This window comes from Vanacampus margaritifer, chromosome 6, assembly GCF_051991255.1.
Source record: "Vanacampus margaritifer isolate UIUO_Vmar chromosome 6, RoL_Vmar_1.0, whole genome shotgun sequence".
NCBI classification, from domain to species: Eukaryota; Metazoa; Chordata; class Actinopteri; order Syngnathiformes; family Syngnathidae; genus Vanacampus; species Vanacampus margaritifer.
Genome location: NC_135437.1, coordinates 16,853,882 through 16,879,426, shown reverse-complemented (window position 1 = coordinate 16,879,426; position 25,545 = coordinate 16,853,882). Strand labels below are relative to the sequence as shown.

Genomic DNA, 25,545 nt, shown 5'->3' with positions numbered 1-25,545 from the left:
TTAACTTTTATACACAGGGAAAACATGGCCTATTTTCTACCTTTTTTGGGCGTTATTTTTTGTTTTAAAAGCACTACTATTGGCTGATTAAATGTCAAGCACTACTCAAACCACGTGCCTGAAATCATCATTCCCCATTGAAACAAATAGAAATGCCATTTATCCGCCCCCCCTCAAAATTTTACTTTTAAAGTTTTTTTTAACAACATAATATATAAAATGTAAAGATTTTAACAATTTGGTGTTCATGATTTAATGCTGCAATCCAATTATTTGTGCTGCTCCTTCTGGTGTGCCCACCATGGCCACAGGGAGGCAGTATCATACATTTATGTGTACAGACACAAACGAAGAAGAAAAGTAGGCTGCTACTTCTACTACTACTACTGTAAGCGACTCGGAAAGATTCTGTAATCTTAGTCATTTTCAACAAAAAAAGAATGTATGCCTGTGGCTATTTTGGACGACTTGAGTGTGATTGGGTGATGGATGGCCGCCTTGCGATCCCACACTGTACCCTGCGTTATAGCGCGTCACACATTGTTGTAAGCTGTGACGAGGTGAAAAAGAGCACTTGAGATGGGCTCGATCCATCCTGAAACGTGATCCGGGATGCGCTACTCAACCGTCAGCTCTGATGTGGTTTCGCTTTGGCTCAGAGCGAAGGAAGCGTCCTCTGCGCTGGCTGTCTGGTCTGATGTGGTTTTAAACAAGTGCAAAGGGGGGCTATCCACCGCGGGGGGCTCCCGGGGAGGATTGGATTGCCGGATAAGGATGTGGCCAGATGAAGAAAAGGAACCTTTGAGGGGTGGGGGGGTGCTTTTGATAGTCCTGCCGTCTGCTACTACTGTATCCCACTTGTCTACTGCCAGTAACCCGAGCCCACCAGTTCCAACAGCAAGTGGGAGACTTCACGTCCATGTAGGGGGTGCGTAAAAAATGAATTTTCTGCATTTTTACCGTTAAAAACAGATTTTTTTTTCTGATTGGATTCACTCCTCCCAGGTTTTTCTTTCCCCTCACACTGAAATCTGTGGAAAAGCCGCACATAATCGCCATGGTTACACCACCCGCCACCTCCTCTCCTCCCTCATCTCATCTCCGCTCACTCTACCCCTACCAGGGTTGTTTACCACCTCTGCGCCAGACTCAATAACATGTCAGTCATCTGGATTAGACCCTCCCCTGCCCGCCCTCCATTGGTCCCTGCGGGGAGCTCCCGCCCTTACTGCCCGAGACTACCCGACCACCCCCAGCCCACGACAGCTATTGTAAATAATGAATGATTTCCCAACCGTCTGTCAACTTCTGACACAAGCAGGACATGCTGAGCTTTTTCTCCATTTTGAGGGTGATTTTCATAAGAGTAGATGAGTATAATCATTTGGTAGTGTAGCATGTCAGCCTACTTAAACTGCTAGTAAGCGGTGTAGTGGCGTGACAGTGTTGGGATAAAGGAAGCCATCCAGCTGTAACACGAACTAAACACCAGCATTATGATATCCATTGCAAAAAGCGATGAATCAAGTGTACGGATTATAGTTTAATGCTCATAATGCTTGCTGAATTGCTGTATTGTGATCTTTTAGCTAGAACCCTTCTACTGGATCTTATTAGAATTTGCACGAGTACCTTATTGTTGTGAATACAGTATAATCAGTCTCAATTGATATTTATAATACATGTTATTTATATGTACAGTATAATAATTAGAATATAATTGCTGTATAATAATATTCATATAATTTACTGTATACTTACAGTACTATGATGCCCTTGCATGTGGGAAAGGAGAGCCACATTCGCCATTTCATCTATTTAGTGTCATCTCACACAGAAACTGCTGTTAGCCACAGCTCACGCCTAGATACTCACATGCAGACTCGCCTCTTAATGACACATGCAGACACTACATTGTGTACAGTATTTTCTATACATTTTATGTTAGCATTTTGGTGTGTGTTAGCATTCATTTAAAATGTGTTTTGATACATTTAAGTAGTATAACTATTTATCAGATTCAATTCAACATTGCAATGTTGTGTAATTTTCAAATCGCACGGGCTGCAATTTCGGGGGGGGGGGGATGCTCAATTTCAGTCATTCAATCGGCTTCATATATTATTCATTTATTGATTCAGTGTGTATACGTTCAGTTTAAGAAGTGCTGTCAATATGTTTATGGAATTGTTTCATGAAATATGAAAAGTTCAAAATGAAAAAGTCACAGATTTGTTTGCATTATTGTTGTAATCTGATTTATGACTTACTGACTTGTTTATGACACCACATGTTTGGAAGAATTTTGTGAAGTTGTCATAGTGGATGATTAAAAAGATCAAATTGTTTAGTAAGTTAAAAAGTTGCTAAACCAAAGACCAACCATTTACATTCAATCTGATAACTGTTAGTAATACATATTAATTTATTGCTTGTGTTTGAAAAATACACTTCCGCTTTAATTAACTTTTTTTTTTTTTTACACTTTTTTTTAAAAGTGTTTTCATATGATCTCTCTATATTGCTGATTTTCACCTATTGCAAGCGATAAACGGGGGTTCCCTGTACTTTGAATTGCCAGGCCAAGCTGCTCATGTTTCTGTGTTGTTGTAGCGGAAAAGAGGATTAACATTCTCCGCAGTCCGGAACATTCTGCAGATTCTTCACATAGTCTGCTGGCTGGGCGATAGCTTTGCAACCCCCACCTAAAAAACAAAAACAAACAAACAACTAATCAAACAATGCTCGGCACTTTTCCGTCTCTTGCCCCCCTCCTTCTCCTTTTCCTCTTGCTCTCCTTTTAATGGCACTCGCTCAGAAGGGGAACTCTGTGCTCCCTGCGCCCTAACTTTCATCTTGTTTACCATTGATGAAAAAAGGACACGGTTGACGCTCGTATTGCGGTGCTGTGGTGAGCAGCAGTGGTGGGCCGGCGTCAGACCCGACCGTTTGCTGCAGGGTGGCGGGAGGGGTTTGTATAACCGCCGTACGAGAGGAATAACATCGTAAACATTTGATGCTCGAGCGTGTCATTATGTAGTACTACTGTATGTCCTGTAGTATTTGTGTCTTGGATGTTTTTTTAAGGGGCGAGGCCTCATCTGTGACATCATAAGCCCGAGTCATGTTAGCTCAACTTGGCGGGTTGGTTAGCGTGTGAGCGGGAGTTCTGGCCTGTTGTAGCTTTTTGCGAGTGTTGTTGTTCTACATTTGTGCATTCAATGAAGCAACTGTGTCTCTCCTTGCTCACATGCAAAGGTATTACTTCACTAGAGTAGCAACATCACTGAAGCTAGCTTGTATTTGAAATTTTGGTTTTCGACCTAGTAACAAATTGAAAACTCATAAGTTGCGACACTCATAAGTCACAGCGCCAGTTTATCACTAAATAAATGTTACTTAAAAGTACTCATAGTAGAAAAAACACATACGAAGGTATTACGTTACCTGAATTTTTCTACTTAACTTGCAGCAACGTAGCTGAAGCTAGCTTGTATTTGAAATTTTGGCTAGCAATATGAAGTCAAATATCGACCTAGTAACAAATTGAAAACTCATAAGTTGTGACATGCTTAAGTCATGGCGCCAGTTTATTACTAAATAAATGTTACTTAAAAATACTAATAGTGGAAAAAACACAAGACGAAGGTATTACGTTGCCTTCATTTTTCGACTTCACTTGTAGCAACGCCGCTGAAGCTAGCTTGTATTTCAAATTTTGGCTAGCAATACAAAGTAAAATGTCAACCGAGCAATCAATTGAAAATTCATAAGTTGTGTCACGCATAAGTCACGGCCCTAGTTAAAGACATGTTAGGGTATTACGTTACTCTCATTTTTCTACTTTGCTAGAGTAACAACGTCACTGAAGTTTTCTTGTGTTGGAAATTTTGGCTAGCAACACAAAGTCAAATATCGAGTCGACCAAATAATGACATGAAAAACTCATAAATTGCGACACTCATAAGCCATAGTAACACTTAATATATATCACTTAAAAATACTAACATTTGAAAAAATGCACAATATTGGGGAGAAAATGTAACATATTTTGGGGGATACAAACAAAAACAAATACAAAAACAAACATTATTGGACGAATTTACTTTTTGGGTATTTTCTGACTAACATTTTAAGTAGAGATGTTCAGTATCACTTTTTTTCCAGCCCGATACCAGTATGAAAACTCAACTCTTTAGTAGTTACCGATACGAAGTACCAAAACCACTTGTAAAATTTCGCCCAAAAAAGCAGCTAATTTTTTAAGGACCTATATATCACAATATAGCATTTCCCCTAAAAATTGTATGAAATTAAGGGAAATGTTCTAATTTGTAGTTTCTGATCGTAAAACACCCACAAGAGGGTGTGGCCAATAATCAGTTGCCGCATAACCGTAAACATTCCAAATTAGTGGGCCATGGAATTTTGTTCAAATTAAAATCCACCAAACTGCTGATGCTTTCCCATTCCATCCCAGTCTAATTGAATTTATGGTTGTAAAAGGGAAGGATGTCATCTTATGTGACTCAGGACGTCCCTCTCCTTTGAAGTAGTGGAAAAGCTACAATGGCCTGGCCGTGTCCAGGGTGGAAATTGGGCCAGCGTTTGGCACGTCCATAAATAGAGGATTGTATCCTTGACACCATGGCTTGTTTGGTGACACACTGAAACCGGGTCGACTTATATGGATTTAGGGCTTGCACTCTTTGTTCCGCTTTTCTTCTGCTGTGCATGTTTGGAATTTTTATCGCTTGAGGAATCTACGGAGATGATACTGCAGTAAAAAAAAAAAAAGTTGGGGGAGCCTCAGCAAAGGTGGCTTATTACAGCTTGCCTTGGCTGCCCTCTTTTGGTTACATTCCAAGAAATTGAAGGGAAAAAAAGTCACGCTGTAATCTTGGCTGCTTTGAACTCACTAGAGTCAAAATCCTGCGTCAAATCAAGTGCAAAGCTACAAGTTCCTGAACCAAAAGTTCCAGGGCAGGTATCACAAAATATACACAGTACTACTACTAACTCCCCTTCAATGGGCCGGACGATCAACCATCAGGTCTTCAAAGAGAACCTGCTACGTTTGCTTCTTCAGTGCATGAGAACAGGTGACAATTCGTGGCTGCACCTGCTCACAATGCCATGAGCATCTGACAGTTCCTGGCCAAGAAGAAGCTGGAGCAACCTCCGTAGTCACCCAATCTGGCTCCGTGAGATATTTTCCTCTTTTGCAAGCTCAAGGTGGTCATCAAGGCGACTTGTTTTAAATACATGGATAATGAAGTCGGAGATGGCCGTGGAAAAAAAAAAAGCTGTGGAGGATCCTGGAAGCAGAATTGAAGGCATGACAGAGAACAGAGAAGGCTGCAAAAGTGCGTTAAACTGCAAGGGGATTACTTTAAGGATATTAGAAATCAGATCCTAAAAGATGTTTGTAATTTTCCCCTGTTTTGGAATTCCTCATCTGTAGTATTTCATTGCCACCCGCCGACCCCCCCCAAAGTTCCCGTTATGTGAGGCCAAAGTGAATTTGACACATTTCGGAGTCGGCGGCATTGCTGTAGCGCACCGTCACATGGTTAAGCCGCACAGATGTTTTGTAAAGCTGCATGAAATATTCATCTGGCGATTAGCTCGCCAGCCGATTCTCATTTCAAAGCCAGGAAATGAGTGCGGTTCATTTCCGCCTTGCGATGTGACTAGACGCCACACGTTTTGACCCCGAGGATTGAGAAGTAGACTTTTCACATTTTTGGGGGTTTTGGGGGAGTCGCGACTCATGACAATAATACACCAGCGCTCACCCCAGCACCCGCCCCCCCAACTGTGGGTCGAATGCCAAGTATGAGTTTTGTTACCATGGCGACTATGAGGGGATCTGCTGTAAGGCAACAAAAGAATGCATTGTATTTTCACTGATGGGGCGGCACTTCATCATCAAGCAGTGCAATTTCACTTGTCAATAAGCGCCGCAGCTCATGTCTCAATTTAGTGTCGTCCCAGTTTAAAAGTAAAAAAAATGCCGACTTTTACAAACGGTATAAAAGGGCCTCATGACAACAGTGCGTGTGCTGTGTGTGTGTACGTGTGTCTACTTCCCTCTACCCTTTCACCGGGAGGCAGTTGTTCAGCTTTATTGGCCCTGTGGAGAAATTTGTCTTGGAGTAATAACCCAAGACCATAAACATACATACAACAACACAAACTACTCCCAAGGGTGGGGTTACATGGGGGGTGCGGTTACATTTGCGCCAAAGACATCTCAACTCTTGCCTTTCCTTGATGCTTGCTTTTAGCTGGCCAGCACAGGCCACTTGGCGATGGAAAGCATTTATGGATACATCATATTTTTCTCATATTTTAATACATTTTTCAACATTTAGCTGACAGTATAAAAAAATCATGTCGCAATCACAGATTTGTTTTTTTAACGGGAAGTGACACCTAACCTGAGGTTGTACAATTGCCCAAGTAATAATGCTTAAAATATGTAAAAATATTACATTAAAAATACACAAATATAAAAAAATTAAAATCTTAGATGGAAAAATACAAAAATAGTAGAAAATTATTAGAAAAAAATTATAGAGCCTGAGCTGAATAATGCGTAAAATGTTTAAAAATATTACATTAAAAATACACAAATATTAGAAAAATACGAAAATCTTAGATGAAAAATAAAAAAATTGTACAAAAATAAATAAATAAATAAAAAATATATAGATAATGATGATAAAGGTAGATAATATACACAAAGTTTACACAAGCATTATACAAAAAATTATGAGATAAAAATATCAAAATATCAGGATCATGTTTATTGCCCAAGTATTTAAAACACACAAGAAATTTGTCTTCACAGTCGAAACCCATCTGAGAATTGGGGGGGGGGGGGGGGGGCACAGCATGAACCTGAAAAAAAAAAACAATGCTCAAACCATGCTCCTTTAGAATGGGAAGCCTGGTGCTTAATATCAGTGATGTAAAAATATTACACAATATAATTAATAAATAAATAAATAAACAGAAATGTTGCTAGATATAAAACTGGATTCATATAAAAATGTAAAAAAATAGTACAATTATTTGACCTAAATAAACAAAACATATATATATATAAATACAGTTGTACTGGATGAATATGTGAAAAAAAAATGCTTTAACATGTTTCGTAACATGCGTCTGACGTCTTCTTCGCGAGTCGCAACCTTTTCTGCGTCATCGCCGTTTAGGGTTTGCGTTTCTTTCTGTGTTTGTCGGCTATTGCGGCTCATGCCGTGTGACAGGCTGACACATTACTAGTCATTTTACATCCTGTGTAAAGGCCTCGAGCCAGCGCAATAAAGTGCGCTATTGATAATCTCCCGACCACGCTGCTCACAACAAACAAATGAGAAGTTTCTATTATTCATGACGCCTTGCGGCTCTATTTGAAACACACACGGTCATTTACCCATTGATTTTTTTTTCCTCCTCAGTGCCTGCAGAAGCATTGTGTTATTTACAAGCGAGTGCAACATTTTTTTTGTCCCGCCCCTTCCAAAGTGGTGACACATTTTATTTACAAGAAAAGAGTGATCCAACATGTGGATTATGTCATCAACCTGCCAATATTTTGAAATTCCTGACTTTCGAACATCCCTAGTCGTTTGTTTTGTGGAAAACACTACTTCACCTTTATATTTTGATCCAGGATCGTGAGTGATTGGCGGTAACAATGACTACACAGAGACTGATTTACTGTGCTAGAATAATTGTGCCTTTTATTCCCCGCAAACAGCAATCAACACCTGTACTGTGCTAGAATAATCCTATGTTTTATTCCCCGCAAACAGTAATCAACACCTGTACTGTGCTAGAATAATTGTACCTTTTATTCCCCGCAAACAGCAATCAACACCTGTACTGTGCTAGAATAATCCTATGTTTTATTCCCCGCAAACAGTAATCAACACCTGTACTGTGCTAGAATAATTGTACCTTTTATTCCCCGCAAACAGCAATCAACACCTGTACTGTGCTAGAATAATCCTATGTTTTATTCCCCGCAAACAGTAATCAACACCTGTACTGTGCTAGAATAATTGTACCTTTTATTCCCCGCAAACAGCAATATACAGTATACAACTCACTTTGCTAGAATAATGGTGCCTCCAATATTTTGAAATCCCCGACTTTCGAACATCCCCAGTCGTTATCCGATTTCTTTTGAGCTGACATCTTCCCGCCGTCCTCTCTGTGTCTCCTCCAGTGTGCCCCAGCCACTGCAAGCAAGCGTGCACCGACAAGGGCGAGTGTTGCCACAGCCAGTGCCTGGGCAGCTGCAGCGGAGCCAACAGCGACACGGCGTGCTCGGCCTGCCTCCACTACTTCCACGAGGGCCGCTGCGTGCCCGACTGCCCGCCCGACACGTACAAGTTCGAGGGCTGGCGCTGCATCACCATGGACCTGTGCTCCCAAGTGCACCTGCCCAGCGACGTTCATTTTGTCATCCACGAGGGCGAATGCATGCCCGACTGCCCCTCCGGCTTCGCACGCAACGAGAGCAACCGGTAAGGACGGAAGCCTTTGCATGCTGTGTGTTGTATTTTTCTTGTTGGGCTAGAAGGCTTGATGGATGATGGATATACTTTCGTGCTCAAGGGTCGCATTTTAAAGTTTTAAAATAAATGAGTGAGGTCATTTGTAGACAAGGTACATAAATATTACAGATAAAAGAGGATTTTAAATAATTATTATATATTATATATATATTATTTGAATTTCCATATAACGTTTGCATCAAATCGTGACTAACAACCAATTTTCAGAATGTCATTTACTCTAAATGGTTATCAGCGCGCCCTCCAGTGGACACAGTTTACAAGAACCGTTCATTTTTGTGAAAAACTGCAGTTAGTATTATGTCCCCATGGGCCAGATTGGACCCATTGACAGGCCGGTTGTGGCCCGCCGGCCGTACGTTTGAAAAAAGAATTTGCATAAAACTTTTGCGTTAAATCGTGAGAAACAATCGAAATTTAGAATTTCATTTAAGCGGTTGTCAGTGTGACCTTCAGTAGACAACATTTGCAACAACCATTCATTTTTTGTGAAAAACTGCAGTTAGTATTGTGTCCCCATGGTTCACATTGGACCCACTAACAGGCGGTTCTGCCCTGCCGGCTGAATGTTTGACACCCCTGGTCTAGTTATTCAAATTTTTTGAGACTCTTTGGCGCGTCTGCTCTTAATAGACATCCCTACCAAATTTCATCTTGGTGAAAAATGTTAGTCTTGAATATGGGAAATCCCATAAAAACACAATTTACTTGGCCTAAGAATCACAATTTCAAAAAGAGTGCCTTTGGATCCAAAGATCCAAGTCTGAGTATTAGATGTGATTAAACATATTTACCAGAGTCCTTTAGCATCGAAGGGGTTGGAGCAATATCCTCAGGGTACAGCACAAAGATTCCTGTCATATACAGACCATATTAACACATCTCGTCCTTGGCCACTCATTGAGCCCTGCGGCGCATTTCTGCTCTTTGTCGTTTTCTTTCCAGGATGTTATGCAGCGCCTGCAATGGCTTATGCGATAAAATCTGCTCGACCTCCGTCATCGACTCGGTGAACGCTGCTCAGTCCCTGAAGGACTGCACCGTCATCGCCGGCAATCTGGACATCAACATCCGCCACGGAAGTGAGTGAGATGCGGTCGTCGTACGCTTGGGACGGCGGAGCTGATCTCCGCCAAGGCCTGACTAGCGGCAAATTGTGCAGCCTGTACTCGACGTTGTGTCCTTAAGTTGAAAATAGGAGAAGATTCTATCAAATATTAGAGATAAAAATAAAGAACATATATTCGTATTTTTTTATTTTTTATTTTTTTATTTTCTGGAGAGCTCAATATTGTTCATTCAGTAATTTTACCGATTTGACATCATCATTGCTCTCTTATTTTTATGTTTATTTTTAAATATTTTTTTTGTACGTGGGTGAGTGTGTGCGTGCGTGCGAGTGTGTGTGTATTCATTAGTTCACCTAAAACCTATTAAAAAATCCCATACCGTTCACCTATACCGAACACTTCCAGCCAGAATATATATTCTTGCTTTAAAGGGCACAGCAGAAAACCGTATTTTCTTGTCTACATATATTTGTGATTTTGCCGGCTAAAGCAGCACATTTGAGTTAGCTGTTCTCTAGGAATTGCAACTGTGTAAGGCTGTCAGTCTCAAAGTATGCTACCCATTCTTGACTTTTAAATTGCTTTTGAAAAGTAGTCTGACACACAAGCACAATTCAGAGAGGTTTTTTTTCGTCCTTAATTAGTGATTTAAATTCAAATCCAATCGAGAAGAAGTCAGCCGCCAAACAACAAAGCAAGACCTAATTGGGCGCCTGCGTTGAGCGTGGGCGTCACTGCAACAGAAGTCCCCCCGCTTGTTGTCCTAATATGGCTTTCATGCGCTGCGTGCGCTGTGTGGCTGCGGTCCCCAGATAACATAGCGTCTGAGCTGGAGAGCTTCATGGGCCTGATCCAGACGGTGACGGGCTACGTGAGGATTCGTCACTCCCACACACTTGGATCGCTGTCCTTCCTCAAGAGTCTGCGTTACATCAACGGGGAGGAGCTCATGGACAAGTAGGGCCTGTGTGTGTGCGTGTGTGTGTGTGTGTGTGTGTGTGTGTGTGTGTGTGTGTGTGTGTGTGTGTGTGTGTGTGTGTGTGTGTGTGTGTGTGTGTGCCCGGGGCAGTGAAGGGACATGAGTGGAGATGTTACTGACAATGTTATCAAAAAAGATACATCAAGTTGTTGTCAAGTGAGTGTTAGTCTGCATAAAGTACATAAAGGTATATATATATATATATATAAAAAAAAAATATATATATATATAGTAAAAGCTACAGTATCTGACTTAAAATAATAAGTTAAATTAAAATGAACTGCACATTTCCATTTGTATTTATTGTGCTGGATTTTTGAATAAATTGTAATTTTTTTTGGTACACATTAAAAACGTGTTTCTATTGTTAAAGAGAAAAAAATAATTAGAAAAATAATAATTGAAAAACTAAATAAGGTGAAGTATATATATATATATATATATATATATATATATATATATATATATATATATATATAATTTATTTTTAATTGTAGACAAAAATATATACATATATGAATCATTTTTATTTAAATGAATTTGTAAAAAAAGATTTTAGGGAGCTTTTGCATTATATTTATTGTGCTGGATTTGGTTATCGATTTAAAGGGCTACTTCAGTCAATCAAACTTTATTTATACAACACTTATCAATAATGCAACTCAATTAAAAAGAAATTATGAATACCCATGTTAAAATTTCACACAATGCTATTTTATATAAGCCTACATCTGCTTTAAAAAAAAGCTTGAAGCAATTTGCCCTTGAAAAGGTATGCAAGCCCATGTAGCAATACGTCCACACACGGATAAATGACTTGAAAGTCTGCTTCCTTTTAGTCGCTTCACCACTGGGATATCGCAGGCCGCTTTAGATAAGAGAATAAGAGAGTTTTTTTTTTCTTCTGGGTAATGGTCAATGGGGTCATGGGAAAGTCTGTTGCCCCCTTCGTCGTTCCTCCCGGGGTAGAGTTTCACTCTGTGGAAGGCTGTTGAGGATGGCAGGCATTCCCTTCATTCCACGCCTCTTGTGCGATCGCACATGCCACGGTCTGATGAGTGGAGTGAAGACATGACTGCATCATCTCCACCCCTATCCAATACAGTGCTAGTTTTTTTAAATTAAAAATATGTAACAAAAATAATTGTGGGGTTTTTAGTGAGGCTGGAATGGATTAATGACATTTCACAGCTACTATTTACTTAATGCGCAATTATTAAATAAACTTGTAAATCTCACCATTTACTGCCACCAAATACATTAAAGTTGGACTTAATCATAGTTGGCCAAAACATGCCTAATTAAACTTAAACTAATAAACTAGCCACTAGAGGGTGCTGAAACTGCACAAATGGAAAACAACCTGACCTTTTTACCTGTTGTGCTGCTTTTAATATCGTAACATGATGACGACGATATCTTAGCAATTTTTAAATCGAAATATTGCCGTTATTATTACATCCCTAATAAACAGAGTAGCTGTGTGTTGTGGTATTTAGTAGAAAGTGTGTCAGGATCGTGAGAAAAGATGACACAATTCATGGTGCCTAACGGCGTCTCTCATTGTGGTACAAGGTGTCACAAAAGTAAAACACAAGTCACATTTCTGCTTGACATCTTTCTTGTTACAAAAAGCTCATTGTCTTTTTGGTGAAAACCATCAATGTCCTACTTGTGATTACTAAGAAACGGAAAAAGCTCGAAGCAAATTTTCGTGTTGTCACAGAATAATGTTCTGACCATCTTGAAAGATCAGCCAAAATGTCCTAAAACTGTAAACTGGAACTTCAACGGCTGGCAGAGAATAAGTCAAATAATAAATGTTCTATAACGTGTCCCTTTTAAAAGTGTCTTTAATGTCTGTCACCAGGTTGTATTCCTTCTCTGCCATCAACAACCAGCACCTTCACAACCTTTGGGACTGGACTCAGCACAACCTGACCATCCGTGCCGGACGCTTGTTTTTCCGCCTGAATCCCAAACTCTGCATGTCCGAGATCCACACCATGTGGGAGAAGGCCGGCGTCTCCGACAAGCCAGAGGAAGGCGACTTCCGCATTAACGGCGAAAGGGCCAGCTGTGAGTTTCGGGGCGTCCGTGACGACCGGGCGGTCAGTGAACGTCTCACCGATCGCCTTTTTGTGATGGTTTCAGGTGAGAGCCACATCCTCAAGATCTTGTCCAACAGCACGTCCAGCTACACCATCCGTCTGACATGGGAACGTTACCACCCGCGGGATTACAAAGGCCTTATCAGCTTCATGGTCTACTACAAGGAGGCGTAAGTGCTCCCAAAGACGGCTCATTATGCTATATAACACACTGTCATTACGTATAAATAGCTCAACATTGAGGCTTGATGAAGGGTTTTCGATACAAAAGCCTATTCTATGTTGGGACAACATTTGTTTATGCTTGCTTTGCATAACTCGGCGTATTTTGCTGCCAATTGGCAACCAGAAGAAGAAAAAACATCATGGTTTGATTTTTGTTCTAATTTCAGAATGGTTGCCATGATATTTGCACCATCAGTGTTTATTTTCTTACATCCCAGCCGTGATTACTGCTTAGAATTTTGCCAGGGCTGCCTGGAAGTTTGGAATGTTTTTTTTTTTCTATATTTTTTTTCCTTTGGCAGTGACGGCAAATACACATTTGTAAATAATGAGCTAAGAAAAGCTCTTTCAAGTCGGATGGTGTCTGCAGACATACCCTAGAATTAGTTTTATTTTGGAACCAAGGAACGAGCAGATGTCATTCGGGGCTATGTTTTTGTGCCGGCTCGCCAGCCCTTCTCAGAACATCACCGAATTCGACGGTCAGGATGGTTGCGGCTCCAACAGCTGGCACATGGTAGACGTGGATCTTCCTCAGGATAATAATACTGACCCCAAAGTCGCCGTTCACCACCTCAAACCCTGGACCCAGTATGCCATTTTCGTCAAGGCCATTACCCTGCGGGTGGAAGACAAACACATTCCCGGTGCGAAGAGTGACATCATATACATTCGCACGCGGCCATCGCGTAAGTCGTTTTTGCTCATTGTTGAAATGGTCTCACAAAACGTGGTCGGGAATCACGGCTCTTAACGACGCACCTTGTCCGCCGCAGTGCCGACTGTGCCCAAAGATCCCCGTGCCTACGCCAACTCCTCCACCAAGCTGCTGGTCAAATGGTCGCCGCCACTTTTTCCCAACGGCAACTTGACCTACTACCTGGTCCGCTGGCAGCAGCAGCCAGAAGACCGGGAGCTCTACCTGCACAACTACTGCTCCAAAGGTCAGTATGATTCCCTTGTGTGATTGACGAAACAGGAACTTACCAACATTTAGGCCAAATTACCGTTAACACCCCTGCCCTCGTGGATAAAGCCATTAAAGGGACGATTCACGAAATACACAACCGTAATTACTCATTAGCGTGTGGATCTGTGTGTGTGTGGGGGTGGGGGGGGCGGGGGGTGGGGGCAGTGGGACATATAACCAAACACCAATACAAAAAGTATTTCCCTGTGGTTCGCCAGGTGTTTGAAAATGGCAGATTTACGCCCAGCCCAGACGCTAAGTCATGGGCGGAGAAAGGAGAAAATATTAATTAGAGATAAACCGATTAGCCAGGCCAATTATCAGTGCCTTTTTTATTATTATTATTTGTTTTTTAACAAATGTGAAGGTTGATGAAGTTGGTAACTCACTGAGTGGCCAGTACTTGTGAACCCGTTCGTAAAATGTTGCAAAGAAACAGTTTTTCCCCCCAAAAAATCTGATAATTTTTCACAGTCTACAAACATCTTTGGAAGCTTTTATGGACCTTGACATAAACCCAAAATTTGCAACGTTCACAAGCATTCATCGCTCAGTGAGATTAAGAGATCAAATGAAATGATGGAGTATAACCGCCTTAAAATAATGCTTAAAGCCCCATCATGAAATTTCACCAAATAACATGCAAATCTGGTTAAAATTACTGATATTTTTTCCAAACCTAAACACAGAACAAATAAAAAAGAAAGATGTAATTCAATTCAAATTGTCAGTTTGTGGAATAATGTGGATTGTTAAACCAAAACATCTCAGTCAATCTGTATTTTTTTTTAGTGTATAAAAGCACAATTAGTTCTTTTTTTTCATTAAAAGAATGTACAGCATAGCACGAAATCATGCTGTTGAATTAATTTGTAAAATTGTTATGTTAAAAACATCTTGACTGCCTGCTGTCATTCATTTTGTGTTGACCAAGGGCACATATACTGTATATAGCAAGTTTTACTTCTTTCTGTTTCCCTTTCATTTCTTTTTTTTTTTTTAAAGGGGGGGAAAAATCAATTTAAAACTGGGTTAGCTTCATAGAATATTTATTTATTTAAATGAAGCTGACACTGCACTTTTTGTTTTTGTTTAAAATTAAAACAAAAATCAATAAAAATAAAAAAAACATTTAGAAACTATTATTTTTTCTTTACGTATATGTCATCAGTTATTTAAAAGCCCAATTAAAAAAATAAAATAAAATAAAATATATATATAGCAGGCCCCCTTTAACATCCCTTGTTGTGGCTGGCCCTTCTTCTGGAATAAGTGTCACACAAAAAAGCCACAAAAAGCAAAACTTGGCCTAAATATGTCCATTGATGTCCAATGCAAACTAGTGAGGTTTTTGAGACATATTTCCCCCTAAAGTTCCAGTGGAATTCCAATTTGTATGGCCTCAGGGACATTTTGACTCGAGGTTCGCTGTCTCAAGATTTAGTAGCGCTGTCTGTGGATTTGAAGCTCCCAAACAGCCAGTCGAGATGTTCTGATCCAACCCTAACAGGAAACCGTTGAAAAAAAATGTCACGCTCTCATCCAAACCAGATCTGAAGATCCCAATCCGGATCCCGGCGACGGGATTTGCCGAAATGGGGGAGATCACCAAGCCCACCAAGTCGGACCTGTCGGGGCCCAAGAAGGGTCCTTGCTGCGTTTGTCCCAAGACGCCCGAGGAGAAAGACCGGGAGAAGGACGACCGCGTCTTTTTAAAGCTCTTCGAGAACTTTCTTCACAATGCCATCTTTCTGCAAAGGTACAGTTGACGAGACTTTAGGTGCCTTTTTGTTGCCATGACAACGGCTGGCGCAGAGGACATTTGGACGTGGCACATTCGGGAGGCTACGCAAACAAAGGCGGCGACAGAGCAGTGATTAAATATTCTGAAGGGTCTACTTTGCGCTTTTCGTGCCGCTTAGTCGTCTTTGTTCTCACACAGCAGCCACCGACATCTGCGTCGTGTTAACTTTGCCGGTGGCTGCGGATGTTTCACGCCGTTGCGAAGACTTCCGCTCTCACATTCTTCACAGACAAACGCGGGCAAACAATGCAGGTGTCTGCAAATGGCTTCAATCCATCACGCACTTGTCGGTTAATCCGATGAGCACTCAGTAGGTATCTTATAAATCCATATTGTAAGCGATGCCGCCGCGCCGCCAAAGATCATGCATCCGAGCCTTTTTTTTTCTCCCCCGACGCTCATGTGGAGTTGGATCGATGTGGCTTTCCAAGAAGGAATGATAAAACGTGGCTTTTTATCGTAACTGAACTCATATCCTCCACTCCTGGCTGGCTGTTTAGATGCTCTCTTGTGGGGAAACAAAGGCTGGAGGAAACATTTCCAGCCTGCATCCAACTGCTCCATTCGGATTTCAATATTTCTATGTTCATGTTTCATTTGATTTTATTTTTCGTTTAGGGCTGAGAGGATGGTTGGGACGTCAACAGTTGAGAATCATTACTTCCTTGAGTACACTACAAACTATAACCATTAATTATCATTTTTAAATTCATTTTATAAAAATGAGTTACATATACATAAAATGAAATGGCTTACACATAGTTTGTGTGCATGTACATGCACATTTGGCATAGACCCTCCAGGAATTAAACGAACAATTTTGCACGGGCTGATTACCGGTTTGACGGTTTGGTTTTAAAAAGTCAAGGTTCCAGTAATTGCTAATGCTGGTTGTCACTTAGGATAAGGGTCCTCTGCACAGAGGAGGAGTCACCTCTTCAAAGTTACTTTACTCCAATTAACTTTTTTTTCTTATTCTTAGTGAGCATTTATGTACAGAGGAGAATGAGGAGGGAAGGAGCAAGGTGAAAGAAACACAAATGCCTTTATGCGCTGATTAATGCCTGTACTTTAAATTGTACTATTTAATTGTACTTAAAAAAAAATAAAAAATAAAACTTCCAGTGGTTGCTGGTTAGCCCCAAGGACAACATGAGTAGCCTGCGGGTCTGTTCTAAAAATAGCTCACCATTGATGGGACACTGTGACTTCCTAAGAACAATTAGTTATATTATATTATATTATATTATATTATATTATATTATATTATATTATATTATATTATATTATATTATATATATTATTTAATTATTTATTTATTTATTTAAACGTTAGCCCCAAGGACAACATGAGTAGCCTGCGGGTCTGTTCTAAAAAAAAAAGTTCACCAGTGATGGTACACTGTGACTTCCTCAGAACACTTAATTTTATTATTATATTATATTATTTATTTATTTATTCATTCATTCATTTATTTATTTAAACTTTCTTCAGTATTAAATATTCTCTAAAGATGCAAAGATGTTAGTCTTTTAGTGATGGGGTGTCATTTCAACATACTTCCTTGAAGTTAATTACTGCTTTCCTATTAGCCTGGGCCTTGGCGCCATCTTGTGGCATCTTAGAGTGTTCTAGACAGGGCTGCTCCCCACTGTGCTGCTCTTTGTTTATTCGTTGTCATGTAAAAGAAGTTTCATGGAACCTGATTGGTTTACTGAACAATGCTTAGGGTGCATTTATCGAAACAACATCGGAATTCATTGTAATCTACAAGCATGCATGACTTCTCTCAGGTCAGCTTCATGCGTCTGTCCATTGGCAGCAAATTCTTTTTCCCCCCCTGCTGGGGTCGAGATATTGCCAAGAAATGTACATCTGGTTTGTTAAAGAATGAAGACAGAGCCCCATTGCGACATCTAGCGAACTCTAGAAGACAAACACAAAGTAGGAAAAACTGACAACTAAGGCCCAGCGCTAATAATGTGCTCCCTGTTCGGCGGAAGGTGTCGTCACCGCTTTCCTCTTAAGGATTCCATTACGTAAAGGTTGCTCTTTTTTTAGCGGGCTCAGGTCACGACACTGGCTGTATGTAGTAAGTCACTTAACTGTAAGGTCAGGCGGCAGTCAGCTGACGACTCGCTCATGATAACCCGACACTATTAAAGTGGCTCGTCGTCCCTCAGCCCGGACTAAATGACACTCACACATTTGCATATAGCATATACATCTTCGGCGTGTTATATTTGTATTGACTTTCTCCGGATTGTGCCACACCAGTTCTAACTGCCAGGGAGGAATGTTAGCGTGTGTGTGAGACTGTTCTCTCCCAGGCATCAATCGTCCTCTTGTCTCTTCAAAGATGTGTCATGTTGCACGTGACTGGCAGTCATATATTCCCAATTTAAAATCTTTAAAATGGCTCGGAAGGCGGCACAGCGGACGAGGGGTTAGCACATATGTCTCACATTTTTAGGGTTGGACTTTGAATCTCAACTCTGGTCTTGCCTTTTTGTTTTTCCGTCTTTCTCCATGTCCTCCAACTTGATGTTTTAAATTATATTTTTGTTGATTTTTTTCACACAATGCTTAATGTGCTATATATTTTTTAAATATTGCACATAAGAAACACTTTGCACAATAAAAAAAAAAAACTAATAAAAAAACTGACATGCTGTCTGAAAACATTAAAATTGACTACATAAAAAAAAAAAAACTACATAGAATTAAAATTAAAACTACATAGAATTAAAATTCCAAAACAGTCCCCTTCACTCCCGACTGTTTTACTGGATTTTGACTGATTTTGCAAAACCTACAGAATATTGTGTTCTATTGCTGTAAAAACATGGAACCTACCAAAAGAAAGATTTGACTATTTCTTTCATCAGGAAAAAAAGTAGATTTCTATCTCTTTCCATTTTACAGCATTGGAATATAGCTATAAGTTTCATCATTATTCAAAAATCTGTATAGAATTGTGGGTAAATGAGCTTTATTCAACATGGCCCTGGTTGATCTCTTTTGCTCTGCTCTCACCTGCTGGCCGTTTTTGTAATAACTACCATTTCTTCAACCTTTCTCTGCAGTTGAGAGGCTGCATTAAAGCTTTCTGTATGCTCCAGCATAAAAAAAAACAAACATAAAAAATGTATAAATACGTCTTTGAAACATTTAAAAAAGAACATATTTTATACGTTTTTGGGAGCAAATAAATTAAAAATAGCATGAATTTCTTGTCCAAAACTTCTGTGATGACCATGTGTCAATTTTGTCATTGCTGGGATCCGTGTAGCTTTTTCCACATGGTTTGAAATACAGTAAATACTTTTTTTCCCCTTCAACAAGTCATTTGGAGCCAACTGGCCTGCAGTGTTCACAGGTAACTGTTATCCTGAAGCTGTGCTGCCGTCAGCACCTGTCTGACCTCCGTAATGACAGCCTCAAGCTCGGGTCGGGACGATTATAGAAAAATAATAATAATACTTATTCAACTATTAAAGCTCAGCTTTAACTTGAAAGAACCAGATTAAAAAAAAAAACAATTAATAAAAAATAAATATCTGAAGAGTAGAAGAAGTCACATTTGAGCTTTATTGATGTAACTCATTTTTTTACCGATTAGGACAAATATGTGACTTTGAGTATTGTTTTATTACCCATTTGTGTTGCTACATCATTTGTGACTTGTGAGTGTGTGTGAATGTTCAATATTTATTATCGCTATTTTAAATTGAAACTCATTTTCTATTAGCCTTTCAGTGGGATTTTACATTGACTGCTTACATTAGCACTGGCGATATTTCTAAAACAAAGTATGTCTTGTATTTATCTACATATACGAACAATGTGTAATTATTTTCATTGTGTGTTTAGTCTTACAATTAATTCCAATTGGGGTGTCATTAAAAAGCTTAGTGCAGAATGACATTCGCCACATGCTTGTTGTCCTAGCAACATGGTGCGTTCAGGGTGCTTTCACATCACAGGAACTTTCAAAAACACACCGCACCCATTCGACACATTAACTGTTCTTCAAAAAATCAAAATCAAAATCATGATTACATTTCGGTGAGAGGCAGATTGGCGCTACGACTCCAGTTGCCTGTCGTTTCCATTCAGCCGCTTCCAATTTGTCATTATGATTCAATAGCCTTCGTGTTTTGTTCCCCCTTCTCTCGTACTACCAAATAATCTGTCTGCCTCGCTATGATCTGTCTGACCTCATCCGGCTGCATTGCTCCGCGGGGAGTAGTATGCAGCATCTGGACAAATGGCGCACACGCACGCACACACAAACAGAGTCATGCAAGCATGTCCAGTGGGATGTTTAAGCTTTGTGTAAAACACTCCAAACAGGCAATTATGATTAGTTATAATTAGATTTTCTGGCCTTGTCTCTTGCAGTCATTTTCTACAACAGAGTTAGTTGTAGGACCACCCTGAAAAGAGAAAAAAAGATTAGAAGATGATAAAATAAGATTAAAAATGAGAGATTATAAGGGAAATCTTTGAAGATGAAAACGAATGTCTTCGAAAAATTAAATGTCATATATAGCACAGATTGAATTCGTAATTTGACATTATTAAGAAAAAAAATTATATAAAAAATAAATAGGTATTATTGAGGGGGAAAAAATCTATGTAAGGAAGTTGCATATTTTAAATATAAAGAGTTATATAATTTCAAGATTAAAATCTTAAAAAGTTAAATACTGTATTGTCTAGGTTAGTCACATGTAAAATTTTCTCAAACGTGTGAGTTTGTACTCGTAATGTTATTACCGTACATTTATCTGGAAAATATAAACTTTTTATCTTGAAATTATATGACTTCATCCTCGTATTACAATATCAATTTTGAAAATATCCTACTTTTTTATCCTCAAAAATATAGGATTTTTTTTCTTCTTCCTGTGAAGTAAATATAAATCACCAACAAAATGTATTCTTATAATATTACATTTTGTATTCTAAAAAAATATACGGCCAACTTTTTATCTTGGATAACACAGTTTGATAAATTTCATATTTTTTCACAAATCTATGCTATGGATAACTCCGCAGGTGTGGGTGCTATTTTTGTAAATTATTGTCCAATGTCAAGTGTTGAAAACTGGTTGCGATCTTTGTTCCAGACCCCAAGATCGTCGTCGCCGGGACCTCTTCGGTCTGGCAAATGGCACCGGGTTGCACGAAGGTGCCGGCAGGGGCAACGGCACGCTCGGTCCAAGCGCTAACGGCACTGATGGGATGCCTCCGATTATGGAGTACCCCTTCTCCGAGGACAAGAGCACCTCGGAGGGCTTGGAGATCCCCAACTTGAAGCCCTTCACCGTCTACCATATCGACATCCACGCCTGCAACGAGGAGGTGGGCCACTGTAGCGTTGGGGCCTTCGTCTTTGCCAGAACCAAGCCTGCAGGTAGGAATGTTTAGCAATTTAACCCTGGAGAACCCAAGAACCCTTTTCTTCTTTGGAAAATTATGAATTATACATTAAATGACTGCTATAAGTTCACTGAACACCAAAATATGTTTTTTCAATTTTAACCCTTTATTCCCTAATTTAGGATTAGGGCGAAATTTGACCCTTTTGGGATTTAGGGGTATCATTTCGAAAAATCAGAATAATAATCAGTAAACTATTTAGAATTTAAGAAAAGAATCAATCAAATACACAGCTACATTGAACAATATAATTGTTTTGTTTTATTTGTTGCTTTGGCCAATGGAAACAAGAACACAGGGACAAAATCACTGCTGGAAAAAAAAAAAAGATCTTTGTTATTTGAGTAGCAGAATTTATAGGGGCCAAATTTGACCCCGTGGGTTCTCCAGGGTTTAAGCACCTTGCTAGGATATCTTCGTCACATTCACGTTTATTTTTTTTATCCAGACAAAGCTGACGACATTCCTGGGAAAGTTTTTTATGAGAGGAACGACAAGATGGAAGGTTGCGTGCTGCTGCGTTGGCCCGAGCCCGTCCTGCCCAACGGTCTCATCCTCATGTACGAGATAAAGTACCGGTTGGGGACTGAGGTGAGTCACGAGTCACTTTTAGTCAGTGGTGGGAAGTAACCAAGTACAAATACTTGGTTAGTATTTTTCTGTGACTTATTCCCAACATTTGAATACACGTACCTGTACGTACTACTCGTAAGACCACGGTACGTCTTTTTTATAAATATACCCCTCCATGTGCTTTCCTGAATTTCAGCCCGAGAAGCACGAGTGTGTATCTCGCGAACAGTACCGCAAGCACCGAGGGGCTCGCCTCAGCAACCTGGGCTCGGGGAACTACTCGGCCTGCGTTCGAGCCACGTCCTTGGCGGGCAACGGTTCTTGGACGGAAAGCGTGTCCTTCTACGTGCCTCCGCCCAAACGTAATATAATGTAGTCAAATGGTAATCAGGAAGGGCGGCCGTCTATCCATGCTGATCAATCCTGTCGTGTCCTCACAGGAGACAACGGTGTGGCGCTGTATCTGATCATCATCATTCCCATCATTGTGACTGTCTTCATCGCCGGACTCACCACCATCCTCTTCTTTGTTAACAAAAAGAGGCAAGTATTTGTCATGAGCTTGTTGGGAAAATGTTTGAGCTCAAGGGCCAGGTTTGATTTTTTATTTTTTTTTTCAAAACAGCCAGGTACACAAGCGTAAGCCTGCCGTTAATTTTTTTTAACAGTTTTAATTGGTTTATGTCGTTTGAACGTACTGCAAAGTCATTTGAACGTATTGATAAAGTTGTTGGAGTATTTTTGGTAAAGTCATTCAAACAGAAAAACGCTAAAAAAATATATTTTATAACATTTTACCAGTACGCTCCAAACGATTTTATAGATACGACCTTATCGATAAGTTCGCACGACTTTACCAAAACATTCAAATGACTTTATCAGTACGATTCAGCTTTTCTGCCAGAAAATTTGCTAAACCTTGCGCCCAAACGTATTTGTGGCGACAGTGGCTGAGTTTGAATGACTTTGCAGTACGTTCAAATGACATAGCCCAGTTAAAATTTAAAAGTTTAATCCACATTGGCAGTTCCACGCTTTCGAAGCCTGGTCCTTTGTAGATGCGTTATTGCTTTTAGAGCATGAACGTGTATGTACGTAAAATGTTTTACATAATAATTTTATCCCTTTTATTTCTATTTTCTATGAAAAATAGTTAATGCAAAAATTTATACTTTTTTCAAAAAAAAATAAAAAATATTTTGTATTTAAAGCCCAAATCCCACTAAGAGGCAAACGTTAATGCGCGTTCCTGCCAGGGTTCGTTCAAGGTTCTCAAACATTCACTAAACATCCGCCTAAAGTTTTAATGTTTTTTTTTTCCTTGTTGCAAGGAAATTCTGAACAAATGTTCGCCTAGAGTTCTAAGGTCTCTTGGAGGTACAAATATTCCGCCTGATACCATCAATATACTAACACAAAGCAGGAGTGGCACTCAAGTGGTAGAGTGCCGGTTAGTTAGTTCCTCAACCCTTTATAAGCTTTTTTTTTTTTTAATAAACTGGTAAAATGTACTCAAAACTCTAAAAGTGTAACAAAAACTTTACAAGGTTTTTTCAGGTATGTATTTTTTATTTATTTTTTAATAAACTGGTAAAATGTACTCAAAACTCTTAAAGTGTAACAAAAACTTTACTAGGTTTTTTCAGGTATGTTTTTTTTATTTATTTTTACAGTGACGGGGTAGGTTAGAAATGTGCTTTTCTCTAACTGTTCACCCCCAAGGTCTGTCTTATCATTTGACCTTTTCTATAGAAGCTCCCCAAATACGTTTGTTTTTTACTCCTTCTTGCTAGCTTGTGGGCTTCCTGTTTCTCGATGGGTTCACGTGACCGATAATAAGACAAAATGAGACTTCTTTCCGACACTGATAATATATTTTTCTCAGTGCAGCTCAGGACCAAATGTCCCTGTGGTCTAGCCCAGCGTCTGATTGATTGCTGAGTCAGTCCACATTTAAACTGTGCTGTGTACTGCGTCAACAGGAATAGCGACCGACTGGGGAATGGAGTCCTTTACGCCTCAGTCAATCCGGAGTACTTCAGTGCTGCAGAGAGTAAGAAGCATCCACAAACACATACGATCTTCTTATATCCTGTACGTTTCCTTGACCCGCTGCCGTGGTGCGACAGTGTACGTCCCGGACGAGTGGGAGGTGGCGAGAGAGAAGATCACCATGCACCGCGAGCTGGGCCAGGGTTCCTTTGGCATGGTTTACGAGGGCATCGCCAAGGGAGTGGTGAAGGACGAGCCCGAGACGCGAGTGGCCATCAAGACGGTCAACGAGTCAGCCAGCATGAGGGAGCGGATCGAATTTTTGAACGAGGCGTCCGTCATGAAGGAGTTCAACTGCCACCACGTGGTAAGCGCCCTGAAAGGAAAAAAAACGCCTGACGTCGGTGCGGATGACTATAAATAAACGTGACATCAAGCGCAGACTCTCAAGATGTTGCAGGAGTTCGGCGGGTCACGATCACTCCACTTTTGACAGCCTGGGGCGAGGATCAGCCTCCTGGAGATGCAACCCTTAATCAGCGCCATCCCTGTCTCATCAACTCCACTAAAGGCGTTTTGTAATACAGTTTCCCCACGGAAAGATTCTCTTACAACTCGTCTAAAATGCTTGCGCTGTAAGAAATAAATCACAGGGAATCGGAGCACTTTTGTGCGTGGATTACCGGTTTTAAGAAGCGCGAAGGCGGCGTGTAATTAACATTCATCCTTAATTTGGCAGCAAGCATGATTGGATTGAGACAGGAAGTGAGGCTTCATTGGATTTGACCTCAAGCCAACCCTGATTTATCACCGTCTACTGTACGCTAGTATATCCTGGACTGCGAGCCACTCAGTCACTGTACACAGACAAACAGCCATTTACATTCGCGTTCATGGTCAAGTTTGCAAACATACACACACCCTACACACACCCTATATGGAAAATATGAGCCAAAATTTGAACAAGGAACTTTTGACTGTGAAGCAGAAGTGCGAATTAAATGCAAATAAATCCCAACCCAATTCCAACCTTTATACTAATGGTTGCAGTATAGCTTCTAGTGACTTGGATCCGTAAACCTTCAGATTTTCAAAAAATTCTCACCTAAATTGAGTCCTTCTGTGTTTTTAATCTGGAAGAGAAAGATTCAAACATTTCATTTTTAATTCCCCCGGACTCTAGCTACGAACCTTTGACAGTGATGCAAAAACGGTAACCACTAAATCTTACAGGGCTTGGGCCAGTAAACTTGCTGTGTTTTCTGCCCGGAATGGAGAGAATAAAACGTTTCGCCATAAAAGTACACTTTACCTTAGGCCTACCCCTTACCTTTACCCTAACCCTTCATCGTTTCAATCCAAAATAGAGAGATTTAAAAAATTCAATCGTAATATTCCCACTTGCACTAACTACCAACAGAAAGATTAAAACATTTCACCGTAAAATCCTACTTTTTTCATTTAACCAGGTTGGTCCCATTGAGATTAAAAACCTCTTTTTCAAGAGAGACCGGCAGGCAGCAGCAAAAGAACACAAAGTTACAGACATACAAATTAAATTTAAAAACAAATTTTGGATTAAATGATCAATAGAATTGTTCAAACAGCCAAGCTAAAAACATCGACACTGCATGGAAGCTGTTTCCATGTCTTTCAATTTAGATTTTAAAACATTTAAGGACACCAGTTTTTTTTAGCTTTAAGTTATTCTGCAGAAGATTCCAGGTTGATGGTGCTGAGTACCCAAAAGCTTTTTTTTTTTTTACCAATTTCTGT

At 40.0% G+C, this 25,545-nt stretch overlaps 1 protein-coding gene across 1 annotated transcript in view; it reads left to right on the top strand.

The window, feature by feature from the left end:
- Positions 1–25,545, top strand: part of igf1ra (insulin-like growth factor 1a receptor) — a 95,061-nt gene that overhangs the window by 58,400 nt on the left and 11,116 nt on the right. The window contains exons 3-16 of the mRNA XM_077567878.1: positions 8,246–8,546; positions 9,543–9,679; positions 10,480–10,624; positions 12,517–12,725; positions 12,801–12,927; positions 13,436–13,671; positions 13,759–13,926; positions 15,504–15,711; positions 20,892–21,178; positions 21,653–21,795; positions 21,974–22,139; positions 22,218–22,320; positions 23,760–23,830; positions 23,907–24,136. Of these exons, the coding sequence (XP_077424004.1) occupies positions 8,246–8,546; positions 9,543–9,679; positions 10,480–10,624; positions 12,517–12,725; positions 12,801–12,927; positions 13,436–13,671; positions 13,759–13,926; positions 15,504–15,711; positions 20,892–21,178; positions 21,653–21,795; positions 21,974–22,139; positions 22,218–22,320; positions 23,760–23,830; positions 23,907–24,136 (2,531 nt within the window). The remainder of the gene's footprint in view (positions 1–8,245; positions 8,547–9,542; positions 9,680–10,479; positions 10,625–12,516; positions 12,726–12,800; positions 12,928–13,435; positions 13,672–13,758; positions 13,927–15,503; positions 15,712–20,891; positions 21,179–21,652; positions 21,796–21,973; positions 22,140–22,217; positions 22,321–23,759; positions 23,831–23,906; positions 24,137–25,545) is intronic.